General features: G+C 43.1%; 1 protein-coding gene across 1 annotated transcript in view; it reads right to left on the bottom strand.

The window, feature by feature from the left end:
* The window catches only part of WIPI1 (WD repeat domain, phosphoinositide interacting 1), a 32880-nt gene extending 30535 nt beyond the window's left edge, over positions 1 to 2345 (bottom strand). Inside the window, exon 1 of the mRNA XM_047708645.1 lies at positions 2152 to 2345. Within this exon, the coding sequence (XP_047564601.1) occupies positions 2152 to 2231 (80 nt within the window). The 5' untranslated portion in view covers positions 2232 to 2345. The remainder of the gene's footprint in view (positions 1 to 2151) is intronic.
* Positions 2346 to 26322: the final 23977 nt, after the last annotated feature.

Raw genomic sequence — 26322 nt, 5'->3', positions numbered from 1 at the left:
TTTAAAAATGATGGATCAATGGCCACAAAAATGCTGAATCAAGGAATTCAAACTACGACTTTATTTTATTCATAAGGCCTTCCTGCAGGCAAACAAGTTCTCATCATCTCTCATAGGACTAGGGCTTGGGACAACAGTGAGTTCAGCAACTCACTCTCTGCCAATCAAATGAAAAAATGTACCCAAAGCACAGTGCCAAACATGAAGCATGATCAAAGAAGTTTAATTATAATACTGTAAAACTCAGCCTGCACTTAAAGAAAAAGACACATTGGTAAGCCTAAATGCATTAGTAAGGGGCTTGACTTATTTTCAAATCCAATGTCATACGCTCTGTGGCTCAAAGCAACTGACTGTGACAAAAACTTTTATTTATAGGTAAGACAGAGCTGTCCAGCAGAGCCTTCATCCAAGAAAACAGAACTGACAGTAGAGACAAGGAAATTAACTTTCCAAGCACCCAACAGCTTTGAAAATAACATTCTTACCCAAGTGCTATAGAAAGTTGGGACTCAGCTAGAATAAAAATCAACATCACTTAAAAAAAAATCTAATAAACAATGCGACAAAGCAGAATTTAGAACATTTACTTCCAGTAAGCAAACTGACTCCCCTCCTTGTCCTGTGTTCAGTTGGGAAGGAAAACATTCTGGCATTTATTTCAACAGCCATCCTCTCTTGCAAAATGCTACTTACAAAATGTCAGAATTTTATCTACACCATCATTTCTGTAAACTGCTGGTTTCAACCCATCAGCTCTTAAAAACAGTTCAGTGAGTTACAAACACCTTTCAAAGAAGGGATCCCCCAAGTAGGGGGTAAACGCTATTTAATGAATCACTTTTTAGGGACGTTCTATGTATGTGGGTATTAGGAGATGTTGTAATATGTATTTCTTACTGTCAACTGTGGTTAAAAAAAAAAAAAGCTTGAAAGTCATTCATCTAACCGAGCTGTCCAACTACCAGATTACCCGATTACACATAGTTTTTTTGGAACAAAGGCATATTGTTTGGTACAGGGTGTTTTTAAGCAGAAACACAAAGGGAATGAAAGCCAGAGTTACTTATGGTACGGCTCGGCCTTAATTACACCACTGAATGTTCAATATTAGCACAGCCCTGTCACAGGCAGTCAAAGCACAAGCGTGAAGCCAGCTCCAAACAAGGAACACAACAGAAACTGGTACAGCAGGAAGTGGGAAACTGGAAAGCGGTCATCCCCGCTTGATGCTCTGGGTGCACATTCCAAAGCGATTATTCCATATGGTCCTAGGGACTGGCGTCTAACAATTCCATGAAAAGAGGCAAGGAAACAGGCGTTTGCTTCCAAGGGACTGAATCCTTGAGATGTCCGAACCACATTTCAGCAACTCACTCTCTGGCCAAAGTCCAAATGTGCACCTCGAAGTGAAATATTAAAAAATCCACTCCAAAAGCAACTGGAGCTCGTGTTTCTCAGAGAAGGCAGCCTGGGCCCGGGAAAGGGCTCTTGAACTCGGAGAAGCAGATGCTGCCTCGCCCAGGGAGTCTACGTGCAAGCAGTGAGAGGGGTGGAAAGGTTTCTGACACCCCGAGCCTGCAGGCGAGATGCCCTGAGTGGGGCTGGGACCGGGGCTGGCCTGGCCACAGGGATAGGCTGCCTCTTTGTCCCAGGCCCTGCCCAGATGCCACGTTGAGATGCTCAAGGACAAATGGGAAAGTTTTTCCTGTATTCCCATCTTCCTGGGCCCCAACAACCTCGCCTTGGGTCAGCTCGCCACTTCCCCCTCCCCTCCCACCTCCTTTGTTTTGGCTTCTCCTCCCCCTCCCCCTCCCCCAGACCCCCGCTCCGGTCGCTAACCTCGGCCCCCACTGGATTCCGAAGCCTTCGCCCGCCCCACTCCGCCCTGGAACTCTCTCCCTCCGCGCTCGCCGGCCGCTGGCCCTCCGCCCGCAGCTGGGGAGGGCTGGGGTGGGGGGGCTCGAGCCCCCGCCGCGGGAGCGGGGAGCCCCCGCCAGGCCGAGCCTGCCCCGGGTCGCCCCGGCCGCGCCGCCGCCGCCCTCCTGGGGCGTAGGCCTGCGCCTCTCCCGCTACAAGTTGCCGACAGGACGAGACCCCCGCTCGCCACTTTCTTCCCCAGCTCCCCGCACGGCAGCCGCCGCGGCTTACGTGCAGTCCTGGTTGAAGGAGAAGCAGCTGAGCGCCGCCTCGGCCCCGCCCGGGGGGCCGTCCGCCGCCTCGGCCTCCATCGGGGACTCGACCCGGGGAAGCCGCAGCTCCGAGCCGGCGACAGCCACCTCAGCAGCCCGCTGGCGCCGGCTCCGCGGGCCGGGTCGCGGGCCCCCCTCCGCTCCTGGCCCCGCCCCGTCCCGTTTCGCTCCGCCCCGTCCCTGCTTCGCTCCGCCCCCCCCCGGCCCGGCCCCGACCCTCCTGCGGGTCCCAGCCAACCCTCGGCGCTGAGGGGGCGGGGGCCCCACCCCGGGCCGCCATTGGTTACGAGTCCACGCCCACGGCTCCCCCTGGGCCAATGGACGACAGCTGCGGGAGGAACCGCCCCGGTGGCGACCCGCCCCCGGCTCGGTGAGACGGCTCTCCATTGGGCGAAGGCGCATGACGCAAGGCTGCAGGCCACGTGGTGGTGTTGTCATTGCCAGATGCGGCGAAACGCGAGATGGCGAGAATGAGTGCAGCTGAGGCCCGACCTCTCGGCCTCCGCGGCGCATCTGCGGTGGGGCTGTGGCGGGGGCGGCGGGCGGACGCGCTCGGTCCCACCCCGCCCAAACCCCTGTGACGAGTAGCTCTCTGTCTATTAAACTCGTAGAGTTTAGTAGACAGCGTGAGACGCCAAAGCCCCACCCTTTAGTGGAGTCTTCAAGCTGCTTAGAGAAAAGTTTCCAATATGGGGATGCTAAGGCCAGACCTGAAGTTATCTTACCGCCTGCCCCGCCGTGGAAAGCCAAGCGCTGTCTTAACTGTGCCGATGATCTCGCTGAATTTTTAAAACAGGAACAATGTTTTATGCCCCATTTTTTACTTTTTATTTTTTAAAATTTTATTTATTTATTTGACAGAAAGAGATCACAAGTAGGCAGAGAGGCAGGCAGAGAGAGAGGAGGAAGCAGGCGATCTCAGGACCCTGAGATCATGACCTGAGCCGAAGGCAGGGGCTTAACCCGCTGAGCCACCCAGGCGCCCCTATGCCCCATTTTTTAAATAAAGGGTCAACTGAACAGCCAAATAATCTGTCAAAAGTAACACAACAGATGGCAGAATGTGGATTTGTCTGGTATCAAGACCCGCACATCAAACCACCTGCTGGGAAATTTGGCAAAATCCATCTGATCTGTAGTTGAAAAAAAAAAATGAAAGGAAATGTGTATAAGATGGTGTTTTTGATGAAAGGGATGAGATCTCGAAGATGGCCCGATTCGAAACTCACATATTTGACATGAATGCTGACAACAGTCTCTCTTCCCAGGTTAAATGCATGTTGCATGTAATATACCCAACACAGTTCATGAATCAGTAGCTCTGCTGGCTTTGGAGTTATATAACTCCTGATGAATTTTTAACTCATACTTTTCAAGCTGAGATGACATTTTAATTATGCCACAGTATTTCAAATTGGCATAATTAAAATCTATTTTGTGACAAAGCTGTATATGCATATGTGTGTATACACGCACATACTTTGGAAACTTGAACCTGTCATGGATGTGGGAAGAGCACTATTTCACATAAGCTTTTCTGGTTGCATTTCTGATTTGGGTTTTCTGAAGCATAAAAATAAGTTTCTTCATGCAATGTTACTATTCTTTCTCTCAACTGATGTGAAAATAGTTCAGCTCATAGACCTGCAGATGTTGGTTGCTCTTGAGTTGATTGTGAAGTGTTGTATAAACTATCCTAAGTGAAAATAGCTTCTGTTTGGATGCTTGAACTGTATCATCTTTGTTAAACCTTTAGGATCAAAGGTGCTTCTCCTTAGCACTCCCAGCTCAGCCATTTATAAAAGTAGGAGTCTGGTAGGCTAGGTGCTGGGCTGCTTGGAGAATTAAATAAAGTGTGGAATAAGGTTATTATGGTGGAAGCTGTTATTCTTGGTAGTTTAGACGTTATTAGGTAGAGTTGGGAGCTGGTGTTAGTTTTTGAGCAGGAGTGTTTCATGATAAAAACAGTGTTTTAGACAGATAAACTTGTTTGGGGTGTGCAGAATAGATTAGAAGGGGGAAAAGCCTAGACTAATGTGAAATTCTAGGAGTGAAGGGACGTAAGATACAGGCTGGAAAGGTTAGGACAAACCCCAAATAAATTTTTTTCTATTGAAATATATTTGACATATATTTGATACATAACATTGTGTAAATTTAAAGTGTATGGCATGTTGATTTGATACTTATATGTTGTAATATGATAGCTATTGTAGCTATAATTAGCACCATATTAGGACCACTAACATGCCACATGAAGAGATATTTTGAGGCAATGCTGTCCAAGAGAAAGATAATGAGAGAGAGAAAGTAAGAAAGAAAGAAAATGTCAGCTACAGATATGAACCCCATTTATAATTTTAAAAGTATAGTAAAAAAGGTAAAAAGCACAGTAAAAAAGTATAGTAAAAAAGGTAAAAAGCAATGAGTAAATGAACTTTAATAATTGTTTAACACAATGTGTCAAAAATCTCATTTTAATGAGTAATCAATGCAAAAGTATTAATCGGTTAGTTTAGATTATTTTTTAGCATCATTCTTTAGCATCCAAAGTATGCCTTTCACTTAGAACATATCTCAATTTACGCCAGCCACATTTTAAATACCTATGTGGCTGGTAGCTATGGCATTGCCCAGTGAAGTCTGGGGAGCATAAAGCACAGAACCTAGTGGCTGATGGGGAGGGATGGTGTGGCAGAGAAGAGGAGGGAAGAGTCCAGTCTGATTCCAGGGTTAGGAAGGTGGGAGCTCATGATGCTGTTTTCAGAAACTAGGTGTTTGGGCAGGTGTTCAGGAAGATGCAATTAGTTACATGTTGACACAGCTCACTGGGATTACAGTTCAGGCCTCAAGATGTAGGTACGGGAGAAAACTGATGACCTTCCCAGCCCCACCTTTCCCGTGATTGATCCCCTTTGGATGTTTCCCACTGAGTTAGCGGTCCACCACCCACCACCACCCCCTTGGAAATAATACCCCAGGGCTGCCTCACTTGATTTTATTTTTCCCAAGATAATACAGAAATCTGTATTTTTATATAAACACATTTAAAATAAATATTTATTTTACATAAACCTATGTAATTTTATGTAAAAATTTAAAATGTTGATGATCAATTCTTATTTTTAAAAAGCACTGTGTGGGCCAAATTAAATATACCAGCTGGCTGGATGTGGTTTATGGAGGTCCAGTGTGTGACCTCTGTTCGAGGCATAACACCCTCAAAAAAAAAAAAAATCCAATGAAAAGTCTACGAATAAATCCAGAGGTGCTGGGTTCATTTAATGTCGGGCTGATTTTTCTTTTTCTAAGTCCTAGTTCTAGGTTCCGTGGGAGAAGAAACTCCTGATTTAAATATTGGGTTGATGCCATCCTAATCCTTCCACATTCTAGGAATAGGAAATTTCAACACCAAATAACAGAAGGAGAGGCTATCTGGAGGAAGAGGGGATGACAACACTTTACCGCAAGAAAAACAGAATTTCAGCTTTTTGTCCTTCTTCCAAGCGAGATGCCTAAGTGGCTATCTTTTCCCAGACAAAATGGCTATTATTTCTAGAGAAACAATAAATCAGCAAAATCCGGAAGAATAAAGCTGTGCTTGGGGATTAAGTATTCTTGGTAATACAAAATGCAGGCCACCATTCAGCTAATGGGAAGCCTTATTTGTGCAGCCATCAGGCTGTCATTTTAAAATGCTGATTAGGGACTGCACTGGGCAATGACCGGGGAAGTTGGAAATGACACATCCTGTCTGACTCAACCCTCATGTCACCCAATATGGTTGCCCACAACACCCAACTGTCTATAATTAGAGTAACTACGAGGTAAGCAGATGCCACTCCTGTCCCTTTCTTTGTATACAATCTATTCCATTTTTATAAAATCAAGTCATAGGAAATAAACTCCTTTTTTCTTTTCCGATCCGTTTCAGCACTCAGAACGTGAGTTGAGAAGGAGTAGAACCGGAGTGGACATGTGTAGGGTAGTGCTTTGAGAAAAGGAAGAAGGGGGAAGGGCCTGGGGACAATGCAGAATAGGTAAGACTTGGGGAGTGGGGAGAGGGAAGAGGGATGTGTCCCAGGCTTAAGGAGTCAGCCCTACCCTACTATTCTAGGGTCAGAAGTAAGGGCTTGAAATGTAGGGTGATTTCTGGGAAAGGAGGTGATCCCATCAGATTGGTAAACAGGAAGTACCCAACCAGAGGGATGGCTACACAGCAGACACAATTGGGCTTTTTTCTTACTCATCCCAGGCCCAATCTGTGTGGGAGAGCATGGCTGCAGTGAATGAACGGTCCCTATAATGTTCCTTTGCTCTCCAAATGGAACCACTAAATCTGGTTTTATCACTGAAAAAAAAAAAAAAAGAGAGAATGGGGGGCAAAACCCAACAACCATTCTAATATTCCTTGACTTATGTATTTCCTCTCAAGAGTAAAAAAAAAAATGGTATTTCATTCAAGAGTGGACTGGTGTCTTTGCCTACATTCTCTCCACCATCTGTCTTATTTTTGCTTCCAGAATAATCTTCAAACGCCAAGGCAAAATCACAAGTTCTCCATAAATACTTGGTGATCGGCTGACATTCATGAAGACAGTAGCTTTCTATGTGAGCATTTGCAGACATACGAGCTAATCGTCTATCAGTCTAGGCAATGTAGAGAGTTTCAATCAAGGAGCTTTGTTCACTGAGCCATCTTAAGCCTATCCAAGATTCTAGAGAAGTGTTCCTCAGGTCAACCAATCCCTCCCCTCACCCCTGACTTAAGTTTGAAAGTATAAATATAGGTGACATCTGGAAATGGAAAGCAAAGCTTTGTAGAAAGCCTGACTTGAAGCCTCATACATCTTCTCATTTAATGCTTACTACATGTCCTATCCTGGAGATTTTTATGCGTATCACTGGACTGCGTAAACCAAGGTCGAGAGATGCTGGATAAGTTGCTCAATGTCCTGGGGCAGTCTATGATGGAGATGTGGTTTGCACTCACCTTCCCACCACATTTCCAGGTCTCCTCTCCATCTATGCTTCCCCTCAGACTACGGTGCCTCAAAGCTCGCAACAGAACTGGTGTCTTAACCTGTACTCCGTTCTCTAAAGGGACAGAGAGGCAAGGGTGGAGATGTGGAGGCAGGATTGTGCCAAGAGGGCCACAGGCCAAGTGCAAGGGGCAGGGCATCAGGCCTGGAGCTTTTCAAAAGGGGCAGAAGCTTTGCTTAATTTTGGCGCAGATACTACTAGACGTATCTAGAAACATCTTTTGCTCCCAGGCCGAAGGGTTAACCTGCGCTCATGGGCAAGGGTAGTTAGTTAATAAGTGTTGGCTCTAGGACTCTGGGTTTCTTCCTGGTCTAGAGAGCTGGTATGAAGAACAGTAACCATTCCTGAGAATTTTTCACCTCTGGGGGAAAGGTGATTTCAAAGGCCTTAGGGGAGCCCAGGAGAGGAGTGAGAATCCCATGTTTCTTGGTGAACAGTGCCATCTAGTGACCTGTGGTATTCAGTTCAGGCTGGTGGGAAGACCTGGAAGCTGAGACTGGCTTGAAGGAGAAGATGCAGGGAGCTAATCCTGAAACCCTGGAAGAAGAGTCTTGGACTTTCCATGTGTTCTTCCAAAACCTCTTTACTACCAGTGCATGGAAAATATAGAGGCCTCCATCACCACTCTCTTGCAGAAGGCGAAGTTTGGATGGGTTGGGCCATTCATTCATTCATTTGATCCATTTTTATTCAGTGCCTGTTATGTCCCTGCCAGGTTCCAGGTCCTGGGGTTGCAACATGGAGAAAAAAATAAATAAAAATGCCTGATTAAATGGGCAGAGAGACCACAGGCAAGAAAAATAGAATGGAGAGTAGTTCAGATGGCCATGAGTGCCAAGAAGAAAAATAAAGCCGTTGAGGGTTTGGGGTGGGGGGAGGATTTAATGAAGAATGGGCAGGAAAGGCATCACTGGAAGGTTCCATTCAAACAAAGACCTGAAGCAGAGAAGGGAACGTGTGGGGAAAAGCATTCTATGCCAGACCGTGGAGGAGGTGAGGATGGCTGGGAGAGAAAGAGGAGGGGTGGATAAATAGGAAAAGAGTCCGAATGATGATGCTCGGGCATGTGGGGGAGGGGCGAGAAACCGCTGGGCATTTTGACTTCTATGAACAGAATCACTCAGGGAGCTGTGTCGAGAATAAATGAAAGGTGTCTTGGTAGATTCACAATTCCCTTCAGCATGTTTAAAAACTCCAGGAAGCCCAGCTTATTGTTTAATGAGATTGAACAAGTACTTTCCAGGCTTACGCCAATCTCCTTCTAGCAGCCACTAACTTCTTGTGGGACCCAAGAAAATGAAAGTCAGCCCTGATAAGCAGACTGTGATGTTCCCAACAGTCATAAATGAGGCCAGTAAGAAGCCAACAGAAAACAGTGTTTTTCCCAAGGCCACACCACAGCCGCAAAGAAACTAACATTGAATGATTAAGTCTTTCTTATCAGTGTCTTCCGCAGACTCCCTCCATCCCTCCCACCTGCTGAACAAAGATTTGTGAGATGCCCAATTGTTAAACCATCTCTCTTCATGACCACCTCCAACCCTGGCCTGGTGTCTGTTCCCCTACCCTTACCACCTTAGAATCCCTTAGTGGAAACCCAAACCTTACAAAAAGCCTCTTCCTAGAGCCTCGTACTGAGACACCCCATGGTCCATTGGGTTTATGCTTTCCCCTGTTGCACCAAGTTAAAAAATTGGCATCAACTGTGCAAACTTGGGGGTCTTTACCTATAACTTTATCTGCCCCCAGTATTTTGGAGAACAAAGTTCAAGACAAGTCAGACAAGGAGCGCCTGCATGGCTCAGTTGGTGAAGCATCTGCCTTCAGCTGGGGTCCTGATCCCTGGGTCCTGGGATTGAGTCCCACATCAGGCTCCCTTCTCAGCGGGGATTCTGCTTCTCCCTCTCCCTCGGCCTGCCATTCCCCCTGCTTGTGCTCCCTCTGTCTCTCTTTGTCAAATAAATAAATAAAATCTTAAAAAAAAAAAAAAGGAAAAGACTGATGAATCACAGACCTGTATCCTTGAGACAAATTATACATATATAAAAACAAATAATAAAAAATAAATAAAAATTTAAAAATTAAAATTAAATTATATAAATTTATGTAATTTATATAAATTACATTAAAATAAATAAAAGTTTTAAAAATAAGAGGCGCCTGGGTGGCTCAGTGGGTTAAAGCCTCTGCCTTTGGCTCAGGTCATGATCCCAGGGTCCTGGATCGAGCCCTGCATCGGGCTCTCTGCTCAGCGGGGAGCCTGCTTCCCCCCACCCCACCCACACTTGCCTCTCTGCCTACTTGTGATCTCTGTCTGTCAAATAAATAAATAAATAAAATCTTTTAAAAAAATTTTAAAAAAATATAAGCTGTAACATTCTGTGACTCTAAAGCTGAGATCTTGCACCCTGCCTGAAATGTCTTGTGTACCAGTGTGTGATCTATGTAAGCGTGGAGGACTGTATTGTCAAATCTTTTTTTTTTTAAATGTTCTGGATGTTTCCTATAAATCAGGTGATATGATATGTGACCTTCTGTGTCTGGTTTCTTTCATGTAGCATAATACTTTCAAGGCTCATCTTACATGGATGTTATAGCCTGCGTCATCAGTAGTTCATTTTTTATGGCTGAATAGCAGTCCATTGAGGGTATATCCCACCCCTTATTTGTCCGTTTGTCAGCTGATGGACATTTGAGTTGTTTCTACCTCTTGGCTGTTGTGAAGAGTGCTACTCTGAACCTGCGTGTACAGGTGATTATCTGAGTGCCTGTTTCCAGTTGTCTTGGGTATATATATATATATATCTCAGAGTAGAATTGCTGGACTATATGGTAATTCCATATTTAACTTTTTAAAAAATTCATTTGTGAGAGAGAGTGAGCAAGCACCAGTAGGGGGAACAGCAGAGGGAGAAGGAGAAGCAAATTCCCCATTGAGCAGGGAACCCTATGCAGGGCTCGATCCCAGGACCCCAAGATAATGATCTGAGCTGAAGGCAGACACTGAACTGACTGAGCCACCCAAGCACCCCTAATTTTTTGAGGCACTAAAAAACTGTTTTCCCCATAGGCTGAACCATATTTTGTTCCCATAGCAACGAACAAGGGCTCCAATCTCTCCACATCCTTGTCAACATTTGCTAGTTTCCCTTTTCATTTTTGCCATTACTAGAGCCATCCCCGTGGGTGTGAAAAACACTGAGTTTTATGCCATGTCTGCAAAGTTGCAAATTCTTGAGCACTCAAGTAGTTCTGAGTCCCCCAGTGCTCGCAGTGAGCCAAAGCCATGCCGTATTTTCAAGGCTCCCACACCCATCCTGGGTCACGCTCTGACAGTTGGGCAACAAAGCTTTGTAACCTATAGACACGCATTCAGGTTCAACATCTAAAGGTGAAACATGAGTCCACCAGGCCAAGTCAAGGGGGCAATGTCTGAAGCAGACCCTGGGCTGCCCCTTCTGGCCTGTTCTTTCTGTTCTTATTTTATTCTTCTAGCTAAAACCTGTTGATGCTGCAACATGGTCTTCAGCTGGGGCTGGACATGTTTATATCCCCCCTCCCCGCTTCAATTCAGCTGGCGTACACCAAGCAGGCTTCTTGTTAGGGTGAAAAGGGGTGCTAACCACATAACTAACAACATGCAGGACAGAGTTGTTCCTTTGACTGTGAAGATCCCATGTGACATCAAAGAGGACATGTCTCAGGGGCATATGTGGCATATCTTGGAATAGGGTCGCTGTATGAGACTAAGAGAGAGGGAGAGAGATCTGGGTTCACTGGTGAAGACGTAGTCGCTGAAGCCATGAGAGGAGGTCAAATGTAATGAAAACTGTGTCAGTTGGTGAAGAAAGGGAGCAAAATGTCCTGGTTTGATGTCTGGAGTATTCCTTTAATTTTAGGAATGCTACCGGAAAGGAGGCTGGAGTGTGTGCGCAGAGCCGGCAGCAGCTCTATGTCCCACATTGCCAATGAGTGAGAACCTCTGTTATAAATGGAAACCTGAACTGGCAAGTGCTCATTGGCTAAAGCTGAATGCACCAGTTTATTTTGGTACCTATCATCTCCACGATCTCCTATTTTGCTTATTGATTGCAAATAGGCACGAGGAATAGGAAGCTGGCATGTTTTCCCAAAACAGGACTGAGAGTTGTCACTGCTGCATATCTGAAGTAGTAGAACTTGGACTTTCATCTTTTCTCTGTGGTCAGAGACGTCCTTTAGTGGGTTTCTAACTTTTTACAGAAGTTTGGCTTCTGAGGCTGTTGAAGAGCCTTTAGGAAAGATACCAAGTGGACGAGACTTATCTTAAAATATTTGAGATTTCCTAGACCCTCAGCTCTTCTTCACTTTCTCCCGAGGCATCTGTTCCCATACGAGGAGGTTGAAGTCAGCCTCTATCTACAGATGACCTTTGTCTGACCTCACTCTCTGGAATGCTCTGCCTGCCCCTGTCTTTCATCCCAGAGCACATCAACACTAACTTCCACTGGCATTCCTGATAGGATCTCTTTCTCCTGAGCTCTTGAAAGAATCCTGCCTCAGCAACTCCCAGGGAATGGTGGGAGAGTTCATTTTTTAAAAAAGAAATTTATCCCACACCAAGGACAGGAGTCACTTATGTGTGCATTGGCTCTTTGGGGTAGGCTATGCTGCTTCTTTTCTCTCAATCCATGAACATAGTATAGATTCTTAGGTCCTCTTGACCCAGGCATACAATTTCTCATGACTTTGTAGACCTATTCCTTCTATTCCCAAGGATTTTTAAAAAAGATTTAATTAACTAATTAATTAATTTAGAGAGCACGAGTTGGGTGGGGAGAGGCAGAAGGAGATGGAGAGAGAGAATCTCATGCAGACTCTTCACTGAGCTTGGGGCCCAACACAGAGCTAGTCCCCTGATCCTGAGATCATGGCCGAGCCAAAATCAAGAGTCAGATGCTTAACCAACTGAGCCACTCTGGCTCCCCATTCCCAGGGATTCTGGTCACATTAACCTGTGTATTTACTTCAAAACAGCCCTCAGATGACTGAAATTATCTGGTTTGTTTATTCGTTTCCATATTTACCATGTATCTCCTTTATCTAGAAGGTAAGCTCTGTGATAGCAGGGTCTCATGTGTCTTCTCCCAGCATCTAGAGCAATGCTTGACCATATAGTAGATACTCATGGAATATTTGCCAACTGAATGACTTAGAGAATCAATAATTGAAAAATCAGTACAAAATTAGCTTTCCATTAACTCTTCATAAGTGTTATTTTCTTGACTCTCTTGAACAACGATATTGCCCAAAGCTAACTAGTATTATGACCAAATGTCAATTAACTATATTAGTGCCTTTCAAAATTTTTGGACCCCCTTCACACCCTTAAAAATCGTTGAAAAGGGGCGCCTGGGTGGCTCAGTGGGTTAAAGCCTCTGCCTTCGGCTCAGGTCATGATCTCAGGGTCCTGGGATGGAGTCCCACATCGGGCTCTCTGCTCAGCGGGGAGTCTGCTTCCCCCTCTCTCTCTATGCCTGCTTCTCTGCCTACTTGTGATCTCTGTGTGTCAAATAAATAAATAAACCTTTAAAAAAATTGTTGAAAAACCCCAAAGAGCTGTTGTTCTTGGGAGTCGTATCTACCATTATTTAGTGTGATAGAAATGAAAATTGAGAAGAGTTCAAAATATTTATTAATTCATTAAAAATAATAAACACATTACATGTCAGCATCAATACCATATTTTTTTTTCCTGTTTCAAAAAAAAAACCCCAAATTAACAGGGAGAAGAGAGGCATTATTTTACATTAAATAAAACATTTTGATGTCTGGCTTGATAGAAGACAGCTGGATTCTCATATCGGTTTCCACACTCAATGAGTGGTGATATCACACGTCACAAAGGCTTTGTGCACTTGTGAGAGAACAGGAGTGAAAAAAGGCAAATAATATCTTAGTGTTACTTAAAAAATAGTTTTGACTTCCCAGATGACCTGAAGTCCCAGGGATCTTTGCAGAACACTGTGGGAATGAGTGATTGATATTATGGGAGAAGAGTACTTTTCTTTACCTTTTAACCACATGGCCTTTAAACACTGTATCTCCTTCTTTAACTTCCTTTACTTAGCTTACTATTAAAATGTTTATATTTCTCGAAACTGTATCATTGCCAAAGGCAGTCAAGATGCATAGTTAGTGATGAGTGATGGAAAAGCAAACCAAGGTTAATAATTTGTTACACTCAAAATGCATCCGCACACAAACAAGAACGACACTAACAAAAATGGCACTTTTACTGAGCACATATCATAGGCTCCATATTTTCCAAAGATCATCTCTATTCTTTATAATAACACTTTCAGGTAGGAATTATTAGCCTCATTTCAAAGAGGAAGAAATGGAAGCTCAGGAAACTTAAACAATTAAACAACTTAAACAAGCTAGTAAGTGACAGAGAAGCGATGGCTGTACTCAACTCTTCTTTTACCCTCAAATGCTAGGTTAGCACGACATGGAAAAAATGAAGAGTTCACTGTACAAATTAACCTTGCTGTTTTGTACAGATGAAACAAGGACTCAAACAATGCAGGGTTTTTTTTCTTTCAGTGATGTACAGCTAAAGAAGTTAATGCATGTTTTTGTGAAATGAAAGGAGTACATTTATAGCAAAAGACAGGAGAACAGTGAAATATCCATCAGTAGAGGACAGGTTACATTAATTGTATCCCATAGATGGAATACTACGCAGTCATAAAAAAGAATAAGGCAGCTCCTTTGGTACTGAAACCAGCTTAAGATATGAGAATGTAGAGTGGCACCAGGTCTATTTCTATTTTAAAAATGTGTGCGTAAAGGTACACATGGGACTGGTGTCTTCCATGAACTAGATGGAAGGATGAACAGAAGACAGTTTATTTTTCTGGAATCACACCACCTTGAAGGGAGGCATGGGCACATCCCCTAACTTTTCAAGTCCTTACAGCCAGGAGAGGGGATTAGCAAGAGAGGGGTGACGTTTTCATCAGTGACATTCCTGTACTTCTTTCTTGCCTAACACTTTCCCGTTACGACAGCTCTCTAGATGTCTCCTAAAGCCTGTCTCTCCCATGGGTCCCAGATGTGGTTATTCAGAGGGCTCTCAGGGGACCTTCTGTGTTGCCTAGCTCCTGATTTGGAGATGTGCTCTTTGGTGGACCTCTGTGGCTCTCCTCCTAAGCTCCTTTACCCAGTGCCCACCCACAGACTCTGTTCTGTCACACTGGCAGGTGGCAGGTGGGGCCCTTCAAAGTGGCTCTAGCCTGGAGAATTCCTCCAGCTTCTGTTACTTGGGAAGATGATGAATCCTTACCTTGTCAAGGCTGGGGTAGAGACTTCCCCACTGCTACTCTCTCCCTTCACCCTGCTGGTGGGGAGTAAGCACTAGGCTCCACCTTCACATCTTTCCCTCCCACATTCCAGGAGACACAGGACAAACTCCACCCACCTTCCTGATTTCTCTGCTCAGGGGCACTGGGATGGTCTGTGAGTCTTTAGAGGGCAACAAACCTTCCAACAGGGGCTGACTACATGATTTACAGGGTTCAGTGCAGAACAGAAACTCAGGGTCTCTTGTTCAAAAAAGCAGGAAAAAGTGATGCTAAACCACTAATATATATATATAATACTATAAATATACAGATATATTATATCTAGCTAAAATATAAATATAGGGGCCCCTGGGTGGCTCAGTGGGTTAAAGCCTCTGCCTTCGGCTCGGGTCGTGATCCCGGGGTCCTGGGATCGAGCTCCGCATCGGGCTCTCTGCTCAGCAAGGAGCCTGCTTCCTCCTCTCTCTCTGCCTGCCTCTCTGCCTACTTGTGATCTCTCTGTCAAATAAATAAATAAAATCTTTAAAAATATATATATAATAAATATAATATACAATATTTTATAACTAAAATATGTTATTACTTATAAAATAGGGATAAGAAAGATACTTGAGTACTAACATAAACTTACAAATTGCAAAACATAACATTTTGTATGTAACACAATAAATTGTAATTTGCTTATGTGATTATCTTGAGTCATCATTCAGTTTTTCTGGCTCATTTTTATGCAAATTCATTTATTAGGTGACCAAAGTTTATACTTTTAGCAACCTTTTTTTTAATTGATGGAAATGAAAATGATGTAGGTCACTCATGGCAAATGCCAGATTGTAAATAATTTTTAATTTTGAGAAGGGTTGTTCTGTGGATGCAAGTTTCATGTTCTTATATGACTTGCATATGTTACAGTAGATGTCAGAGGAAACGTTCAAAATGGCATGTACAGATTTACATTTAAACTTAAATTTGGGGCTGCCTGGCTGGCTCAGTTGGAAGAGCACGTGAATCTTGGGGTTGTGCGTTCAAGCCCAAGATCTAGTTAGGTGTAGAGATTACTAAAAAAACACACACACAAAACAAAAAAACAGCCTTAAAAAACCCTTAAATTCAGACTTACACAGAATTTTTTAATATGAAGAGATAGAACCATTCATTTGGCTACTGATCCAATCAACTGATTTCCCTAGCAAATTTCATTGTCAATTTCTGGAAAGAGGGAACTGGAAAGGATGATTTCCCACTCCCAAAGCCTTTGAAATTGGGGGAATGTGGTAGGAAGGAGCTTACTCTGAATTTGTATAATTTGCTACTCTTTGGCTTTTTATCTTTATTTATTTATTTTTAAGATTTTATTTTTAAATAATCTCTACATCCAACCTGGGGCTGAAACTCCACCTTGGAGATCAAGAATCACATGGTCCACCAACTGAGCCAGTGAGGCGCCCGCTGCCATGGTTTGGCTTTCTAAACACAGGCATGTATTCATCATTCGATTTTAAAACTTGTTAACAAGAAGAGGAAGTCTCCAAAAAAAAAAAAAAAAAGGAATGCATGTCAGCCCTTGGATGCTCTTTGGTAATGTTTTGATTCTTTCCAATCTTTCCAAAGCCGTTCAATACATTTTCATATTCATTTTGTATAATACATAGCTATGTATAGTTTAGCATTCTTCAATTCAGCTGAAGAATTTGAAGCCTGGAAAATGTTTAGATTTAGAACATTAAGTTGGATCCACTCTGCCCCCCCCCCTTTTTTTTTTCCTTTTTCCTCTCCTAAGTTTTTGGAAAGGGAGGGAGTCAGCTGTCATTTGTTGGCTGTTTTTAAAAAGATGAGGTGTGCTTCCGAAGGGTTGAATTGAATGCCAGCAGAAGGGTACATCCTGCGTTAGACATCTGTGCATGAACAGGACGAGCTGAGCGCTGGGGGACTTGGACAGCAGTGCCCCAGGGGCCTGCTTGATCCCCTGCTGCCTGATGTCATACAGAGTGACAGCAAGCGGGGGTTGGGGGGGCTGCCTCCGGTCCCGTGATGAATGTTCAGCAGAGCGGGATGTCAGGTGGTGCCTCTTGTAGCTCCCCAGCCAGTTTCTCAACCTGCTCATCAGATAAAAACCAAAGAACACCAACGTTCAAAATCAAGACCCCCAAGTTTTCCTATGTACTTAGTGAAGGAACTAAGACATTTGAAAAAGGTCTTAAAAATTCCAAAATCTAAGTTGGATTTGTTTCTATAATGAAAGGGTGGTTTAACACTCAAAAATCACTTTCTACGTGTGATGTGATTTTAATGTATTAAGGATGAAGGAAGAAAACACAATCCTCTCAATAGATCTCTTTGAGGACTGACAAATTTCAAAAGCATTCACAATAGAAATTCTCAGCCAGCTGAGAATAGAAGGGAACTCCCTTCACCTCATATGTAACTTCTACCAAAAACTTCTAGAAAATTGCATATGTATTGCAGAAACATATCCTGTGCACCCTGTGTTTCTACATAGCACTTAAAGGGGGGCAATTACATTTTCACGTGCCAATAAAATATCCAGAAACATAATATTGAGCAAATAAAACAAAAACAACAGAAGGACATGCATAGCATGAGATTTTCCCTGGGAGTCCTGCTTTAGCTTCAGCCCAACCATTCTGATGCACTTTTTTCATTGCTGCTTTTACCTAAATATTTTCTAATTTCTGATTTCCACAATGGTGGAAATGTGTGTGTGTGTGTGTGTGTGTAATATTTCAAAATTTCTACACATGTCAAGTTTTTGTTATTGTTGTTACTATCCTTAAATTTGATTTCAAGTTTCCCAGAGAACATGGTGATGTGATGTTGAGTTTTTGGGTTATTTGATTTTGTCGTCAGTGCTCTTCCTTTGCAACCTAATGCCTGTGTGTGTGTGTGTGTGTGTGTGTGTGTGTGTGTGTGTGTGCATGTGTGTGTGGCCTGGTCAATTCTGGTAAATGATCTATAGTGGTTAAAGAATAATGTCAGTGTAATAATGGTTGGGTGCTGAGCTCTCTCCAATTTCTATTAGATTCGACTTTTAAGTTATGTTGTTCAAATCTTGAATCTTCTTGATAATGGTTTGGGTCATTTTTGGATATTTACTGTCATTTTATTTTGTGCTTTTTATCTGCTATGTGTGCCTATGCATCTGTTTATCTCACTGATTAATATATTTTTTAAAGATTTTATTTATTTATTTGAGAGAGAGAGCGTGCGATTGGGGGTGGGGGTAGGAGCAGAGGGAGAGGGACAAGAAGGCTTTGCACTGAGTGTGGAACCCGAGATGGGACTCGATCCCATGACCTTGAGATTTTGAATTGAGCTGAGATCAAGAATCAGGTGCCCAACTGACTGAGCCACCCAGGTGCCCCTCATTGATTAATATTCATGATTGCCTACCTCACCCCCCTTTTAACTTGTTTTGATTCGGAAGTTATACATCTTGACTATTCTTTTAGAGATTATCCTACAGTGGGTTTTTTTTTGAAGCTTATTTTAAGTTTTAATAGAGGTGATACATGTGCAGGATTCAAAAATCAAATGATACAAAATAACTTCAGAGAGGGAGCAGACCAGTAACTTACATTTCCTTGTCCTAAGCTCAACACACCATCAGCATTTACTTTCAAAGTGCTTTGTTTCCCAAAATTTCTCCTAAATTCTCAATATATCAAAGTAACATACCCTTTGTTATTCATTTATAAATTTTTTTAAAGATTTTATTTATTTATTTGACAGACAGAGATCACATGTAGGCAGAGATGCAGGCAGAGAGAGAGAGAGGAGGAAGCAGGCTCCCTGCGGAGCAGAGAGCCCGACGCAGGGCTCCATCCCAGGACCCTGGGATCATGACCTGAGCCGAAGGCAGAGGCTTTAACCCACTGAGCCACCCAGGCGCCCCTCATTTATAAATTTTAGACAATGCCTTCAGTTGTTTGGTGTGGTGATGGAATCTTTAACACACTCTTCCTTGATAATATAGTAATTTGAAAATCCTCCCTGATCATCTTTGTATATGACAGCAATGGTCATATCATAAACCTTTATTTCTTTTCCCATCATGTATAAAATCTCACAGACTATCAGAGGGTATTAGATACCCTTCCATCTACTACTTCCAGTTTGTCTCTCTTTCTTCACTCTATTTTTATTTTTACATTTTCTGCCATTACTTCATAATGACCATGTAAATTTTGCTCGCTTCAGAACCAAGACTCATTATAAGACAGCATTTCCTATTATTATTCAATTTTACAATCTTTATGTCACTCAGTGGAGAACTATCCAATAGCTTAGGGAAACAGAGAAGCGTGTCTTTGAGTTCTGGGTAAAATAAAAAATCTCTAGAGACACTGAGATTTCCAGACTGTACTGCAAATGGGTTTGGGCCTCAAATGTACAGTAGCTGGGTTGTTCGTGAACCCTTGAACTGATGAATTAACATTTTTAAAAGTCCCAGGATAATGATAGCTCTGGGGTACCTAGCAGAAGAAACAAACAGCTCTCTGGAGGGATACACTGTAACTCAGACCACAGAGGATTCCCACTGACAGCTCTATTGTGAATATGAGCTCACAATAGAAAATTAGCACACAAGAACTTCTTATGATATAGCAGTTTGAAAAAGACTTTCACGTATGCTTAAATAAGGATAGACGTTGAAGAGAGACTCAAAATGAAGGGAGGGTCCCCTGGGTGGCTTAGTCAGTTGAATGGCTGGCTTTTGATTTTGACTCAGGTCATGATTTTGGGGTCCCGGGATAGAGCCCTGAGTCAGGTTCCGTGCTTTGCAAGGAGTCCAAGTGGGATTCTCTTTCTCCCTCCTTCTCTGCCCCTCCCCCTGCTAGTGCTCTTTCTGTCTCTCTAAAAATAAGTAAATGAATCTTTTAAAAAAGAGAAGGGAAAATAGCCAAGATCCTAGAATTTAAAAAGATTGATATATGTTTGGGGCACCTGGGTGGCTCAGTGGGTTAAGCCTCTGCCTTCGGCTCAGGTCATGATCTCACGGTTCTGGGATCGAGCCCCGCATCGGGCTCTCTGCTCAGCAGGGAGCCTGCTTCCTCCTCTCTCTCTCTGCCTGCCTCTCTGCCTGCTGTGATCTCTCTCTGTCAAATAAATAAATAAAGTCTTAAAAAAATTAAAAAAAAATTGATCTATGTTTAAAAGAATCGAGTAACTTCCAAAAACAAAAAACAGGGTCATTGAAACTACAAGCTCATAGATTGGTTCAACAGCATGTTAAGAGCAGCAAAAGAGAAAATTTGTTAATTTGAAGAAAAAAAAATCATGATAACATTAGGTGGAACACAGCACAGAGAGAACTAAGAAAAAATCAATTAATGTAGTTGAAGATGTTGGTTTTATGTAGGGGGTCTCAGTTTAATTTCCTGCCACAGGTGAGTCCAAAGCTTCATTTCTCCTGTCTGTTTAGTGCAATCTGAGCCTGTCATTTACCAAGTCTAACAGCCGTAGCTCTCCTTACCCAGTTACAGCATCAGCTCACGTCCCCCGTAGGTCTGGTTTTTGGTACCTTTTTGTTTGTACTTTTTCCCCTGCCTATGTTTGTGCCATTTTTTGGCTCCTGAGGTTTCCTTTTCCTCTTCAAGAACTTAGCTATGCATTAAGAACCTTATTATATTTGATCCCAAACTTCCAGTTATGGATGGCCAGAATGTTTCCTCTTTATCACAGTCTCCATCTTTTTTTTTTTTTTTTTTTAAGGATTTTATTTATTGGACAGAGAGAGACACAGCGAGAGAGGGAACACAGCAGGGGCAGAGGGAGAGGGAGAAGCAGGCTTCCTGCTGAGCACAGAACCTGACGCAGGGCTCGGTCCCAGGACCCCAGGAACATGAACCTGAGCCGAAGGCAGATGCCTTAATGACTGAGCCCCCCAGGCGCCCCTCACAGTCTCCATCTTGATAATGACTCATCACACCAGCCACTCATTCATTTATTCCTGTGGTATCGCTGAAGTACTTCATATGTGTTAAGCACAGGTGATACGAAGATGACTAAAACATGTAGAAACCAATAACACCACACACACACACACGTGTGTGTGTGTGTGTGTGCACGGTAGCTATGTGGGGTGATGTAACTAGCTTGATTGAAGCAATCATTATATAAGGTATACTTACATCAAAACATCACTTTGGATACCTTAAATGTACACATCTTTAAAATGTCTAGAATGAAATGTAAGTTCCACGCAGTTGAAGAGTCAGAGACCATGACCGAGTTCACCGTCAGAGAGCGTGACCAATGTCAAGTGACCTCCAGACCTAGCTCTGGCTGCACAGGATATTATCTTAGACTTCCGAGTTACTCAGTGTGCTTGGATTATGTTGTATTAGTAGAGCAGTAAGTTTGCTTTGTAAAAGGGGGCAAAGTAAAAAGAAGACACCTGTTACTTCCCTTGAGTTAAGCCTTCTAAAAATATTTCCCTTCAAGTGACAGCTTGTTATTCTGACCCTTTGATCTTTTATTCTGGAGGCGAGATCTTCTAAACTCTCCTCCTTCTCTGTGTTTGTAAAACAGTGATCATGCCTGACCTACAAAGACAGAGACTTCATTTTGTACCCACAGATTTTGGGCACTGCGTATAAAGGGGGAACATCATTCCAATTATTCTTGCAAAGTCTAAAAGAGCTACATCTTCTGTACTTAAAAATTCTGTTCCTCTCATTGTTTCTAAACATATATGCTTTAAGCTCAATGATGGAGTGCTCTGGTCCATTGCACACTTAGTGATTCACTGAACCTCTGATTGATCAAAATGGAAGAAAAGATTCTCTCAGGAACCAGCCGACTTTGCCATCAATTTCGCATTAGTCAGACTGACGTCTGGACCAGGCAGAGAAGACCCTGAGAGATTTTTTTCAATGTCTGCATGATTAGGAAGTCTTGAAAACTAATGGCTTTCCAGGGGACTGTTTAATGAAAAAATCATCAGGCTGAAGTCTGCTCTACTGTCAGGGGACACGAGCTCTGGATTCAAAGATATTTCTTCTTCTTCCACCTCCTTGCTTTCTCCTTCTCTTCCTCCACCTCCTCCTTTTTTCCTTTTATTGTTGGTTTTAAAAATATTTATTTATTTATTCCAGAGAAAGAGCAGGTGTGAGCACGAGTTGGGGAGGGGCAGAGGAAGAGAATCTCAAGCAGACTCCTCGCTGAGCGTGGAGACCAGTGGGAGGCTCTGTCCCACTGACCCTGAGATCTTGACTCGAGCTGAAACCGGGAGTCAGATGCTTCACTGAGCCATCCGCATGTTCTCTCTTTTTTCCTTTTAAATAAGCTTTCCCCTTCCCCTTTCTAATAGAAGAAGAAATTAAGCTCACTATAGAAAGTAAGAACGTAGTGTGGCTGTACTTCTTCTCTGGAATCAAACCAGAGTTTGAAATCTGGTTCTACCACTGGGTACAGTAATCCCAGAGCTGATGCATGCATTTCCCAAGATGTTCATGCACACACGAATGGGCTGGGCATATGGCAGGAACTCAAAACACTGTTTTACTAATAAAAGTCAGGAAAACATAAATAACTAAAATGATCCACAGTCCCACTGCTGGGAAATAAACTTTACCTCCAGGTACATTTTATACTCTAGAGTTTCAAATGAAAGTCACCTAATTAGTTCATCAATATTTTTTAGACCTACGCTATGTTCTAAGAGGCACCTGGTTGTAATTTAAGTCAACATTTTCTGACTTTCTCTTGTGCCAGTACTCTTTCTAGTATTCATTCATCCATCATTGCATCATTCAAATATATTTCTTAGCACCTTTTATATGCCAGATACTATTCTAGGTCTTGGAGGTTATACAGTGATCAGAACAAAAGCTTTGCTCTCATGAAGCTTACATTTCTTTCTTTCTCTCTCTTTCTTTCTTTCTTTTTTTTTTTTTTTGTTCTTTTGAATTTTTTGTTTTTCAGGTAAATTCTACACCCCATGTGGGGCTTGAACTCACAACCCCAAGATCAGGAGTTGCCTGTTTTCCTGACTGTACCTGCCAGGCACCCCTGAGGCTTACATTTCTGTATGTGTGTGTGTGTGTGTGAGAGAGAGAGAGAGAGAGAGAAAGAGAGAGAGAGAGAAAAGGAAGGAGAGATAGAGAATAAACAAACAGTAAGATACATACAATATGTCATAAAGTGATAAATATGGAGTAAGGGAGAATATGGGGGTGGTCAGGTGGCATTTGGGCGCAGATCTGAAGGAGGTGCGGCCATGAGGCCTGAGGCTGTCTGGGGAAGTCCATGTTTCAGGGGGAGAGAAGATCCCCTGAGGTGGTGGGCCTGACTTGTTTGCCAACCAGCCAGGACATCATTGTGCCTGGAGAAGTGCATGATCAGGACGTTCAAAGGGTTCAGATCAGAGGCTGACGGCAACCACACCATAAGGGCTTGTGGGCCATCACAAGTCTTCTCTGCACCATGTACAACCTCGTTGTCCTGTGATTGGCCTTGACAGAGAAATGCAAGAAGGACTGAAATGTGCCCCTCTTTGGCAGAATCTTTAAGGGCCAGCATGTGCTTCTCCAACATTTCTTTCTCTCTGCCACAGTGCTTGACTAAGAGGTCACTTTTTAAACCTGAGACTGGTGTGAAGACAATATGGAACCAGATTTCAGGTGCCCCGCTGGAGAGGTATGGTGAGAGCAAGGGGTAAATTTTCAGATGGCTCTTTTTCCAGCCTGTTTCTGGATTGGGCTTGTCTTGAAGTTATATTTGTGAAGCACTTTATATAATATTTGTTGAAGTTAAATTGCCCGTATCAAAAATGAAATGGGGAGAAACTCCTGGAATGGCAGAGCTCCCCCTGTCCCCTCCAGCCTTGCAGGGGCCACTGTCTCCATTATAGCAATAGCCATCCAGTTGGTCTCCCTGCCAAGCTATTTTCTGCACCAACGCCAAAGTAACATTTCGACAAGCAAATTAATAATATCCATTTCCTATCTAACATCTTTCAGTGGAAAAGTACAAAAACATATGGAGAGTCTGAAGAGATGGAACATCAAAAATACTGACAGAGAATTCTTCACAATGTTTTGTTAATTTCTGGGTGGTGGGATTGTGGATGATTTTAATTTTTTTTGGTATTTTTCCATATAATGTTGAAAGAATCCACATAATCCCTCCACCCCCAATAAAGCCCTTTACTGGCTCCCCTACTTCTAGTATGGCAGATTCAAGGTGGTCAAGGAGCTTTGATACTCCTTCACAGAAAGTCTGGGTTCAATGCCCTTCCCTTTGAATCTGGGCTGGCTAAAGTCATTTGTTGGATGAAGAGAATGTGGCAGGAATAATGTTCTGGGACTTCAAGGTTAGGTCACAAAAAGCTATGCAGTTTTTGCATGGTGGTCTTGAGACTCTGGGAGCTCTAGGCTGTCATGGAAGACATCTTGAGACTTCCGTGTTGTCAGTGCCCCAGCCAACAGCTCAAGTGGGGTCCGTTCACTGAATCATCCCCACCACAGTAGCAGACACGTTGGGGAAAAACCATTTGAACCCTTCAGACCTGCCCACCCTCCAGCTGAATACCACCGCGAGACCTCAGTTGAGGTCTGAGACCTCAGACCTCAGACCTTAGACCTCAGAACTCAGTTGAGTTGAGACCACATGGAGCAGAAGAATTAACCAACCGAGTTTTGTCAAAATTCCTGATCCACAAAATCATGAGATGTAATACAATAATTGTTGCTTTAAATTTCGGGTCAATTTATTAGGTAGTAATAGATACCTGTAATTGTAGTAGACGAAGAAAGTCTTCTCAGTGGGGCTAAGGGCTTCCCGGATCTGGCCTCTGCCTACCTTTCCTCTTATTCCCCTCCCCTCCTACTGTGCTCTCCTATAATCTCAGACTTCTTATAGGTTCCTCAAACCACCATGGTCTTCACTCTCTGTGCCTTTGTCCATGCCCGGGCTCTTTTTCTTTTTTTTTTTTTTTAATAGTTTTATTAAAGTATAATTGGTGCCCAACACTCCCACAAAACTACACATGCTTATATATGCAATTTGATGAATTTGGACATACACACACACCTGTGGTGCTATCACCACAGTCGAGGTAGGAAACATAGCCATCACCTCCAAAAGTGTCCTTGGGTCCCTTTGCATGTATGAGAGTGTGTGGCAAGAATACTTAACATGACATCTACCCACTTGATAGATTCTTAGGGCACAATAAATACTCCGTTAACTCCAGACACGATGCTGTACACCAGATCTCTACAACTTGTTCATCTTGCAGAACAGAAACTTCATACTCATTGAGCAGCATCTCCTCATGTCCCCCTCCTCTAGACCCTGGCCACCACCACTCTATTCTCTGCTTCTAGGAGTTTGACTATGTTAGAGACCCCATATCAGTGGAATTTTACATGCAAAGTGAAATAAGCCAGTTTCAGAAGGACAAACACCATAGGATTCCCCTTACATGCTGGGCCTCTTTTCTCGTGTATTCCATTGGCCTGGACCGCTTGTGCTAATGTTGTCCATTGTGCCTGCCTCTCTGGTGCTCCTCTACTCATTGCATTTGCTCCCTGTCTGTCTTTTCTGCTAGTTTGTGTGTTAGTTTCCTCTTGCTCCTATAACAAATGGCCACAAACTTTGTGTCTTGGAGCAACAAAAATTCATTATCTGGAGCTCTGGAGGTCAGAAGTCTTCAGTGGGTCTCACTAGGCTGAAATCAAGGTGTTGGTTAGAGCTGCATTCTTTTTCTGAAGGCTCCAGAGAAGAACTTGCTTTCTTGAATCTTACGTTGTCTAGAGTCCACACATTCCTTGACTTCCCCCTCCTCCTTCGAACTCAGCAATGACCAGGGAAGTCTTTGTCCCATCACATCACTCTGACACCGGCTCTTCTGTCTCCCTCTTTCACATATAAGGACCCTTGTGATAACATTGGGGCCACCCAGATAATCTAGGATAATCTCCCTATCCTAAAGTCATTTGATTAGCATGCCAATTCCATCTTCAACCTTAATTCCCCTTTGCCAAGTAATATAACAATCATAGGTTCTGGGGAGTGTGGACATCTTTGGGGGCCATTATTCTGGCTGACTCTAGTCTGTGAACTCTTATGATACAGAGGCTATGACTTACGCATGACTCATTTCCAACATGTACCGAGAGCCTGCTATGTAGCTAAGTAGCAGGATCTCAGGGGTAGGCATTCCAGAATATGGAGCTGTGAATGAGATGGGAGTTTTTCTAGAGGGAGCTTATACTCAAGAGCGCAGGTCATCAAACTATGGTCCACCTATAGTTTTTCTACAGCTCACAAGCTAAGAATGATTTTTACATGCTTAAGTGGTTGAAAAAATTCAGTTGTCTTATGAAATACAAAAATCATGGAGATTCAGTTTTCAGTGCCTATAAAGTTTTCTGGAACACAGCCAGGCCCTTTTGTCTATGCATTTATGCGTTGTCTATAGCTGCGTTCATGCTACGCCGATGAGGCAGAGTAGTTATGACAGAGACCATATGGCTGCAAAGCCTGAAATAATCACTATCTGGCCCTTTTCAGAAAAATACGCCAATCTTTGCTCTAGACCTCTACTGTCCAATAGAATTTTTGTGATAATGGAAATGTCCTATATCTGTGTTGTCCAAGATGGGAGCCACTAGCCGCATGAGGTAGGCTAGTGTCACTGATATGTGAGTGTTTTTTTTTTTTTACACTTTATTGATTATTCAAAAGATTTTATTTATTTATTTATTTAC

The sequence above is a fragment of the Lutra lutra genome, chromosome 16 (genome assembly GCF_902655055.1).
Source record: "Lutra lutra chromosome 16, mLutLut1.2, whole genome shotgun sequence".
Taxonomy (NCBI): domain Eukaryota; kingdom Metazoa; phylum Chordata; class Mammalia; order Carnivora; family Mustelidae; genus Lutra; species Lutra lutra.
Note: the sequence above shows the minus strand (reverse complement) of the source record. Positions and strands in the feature narration are given on the sequence as shown.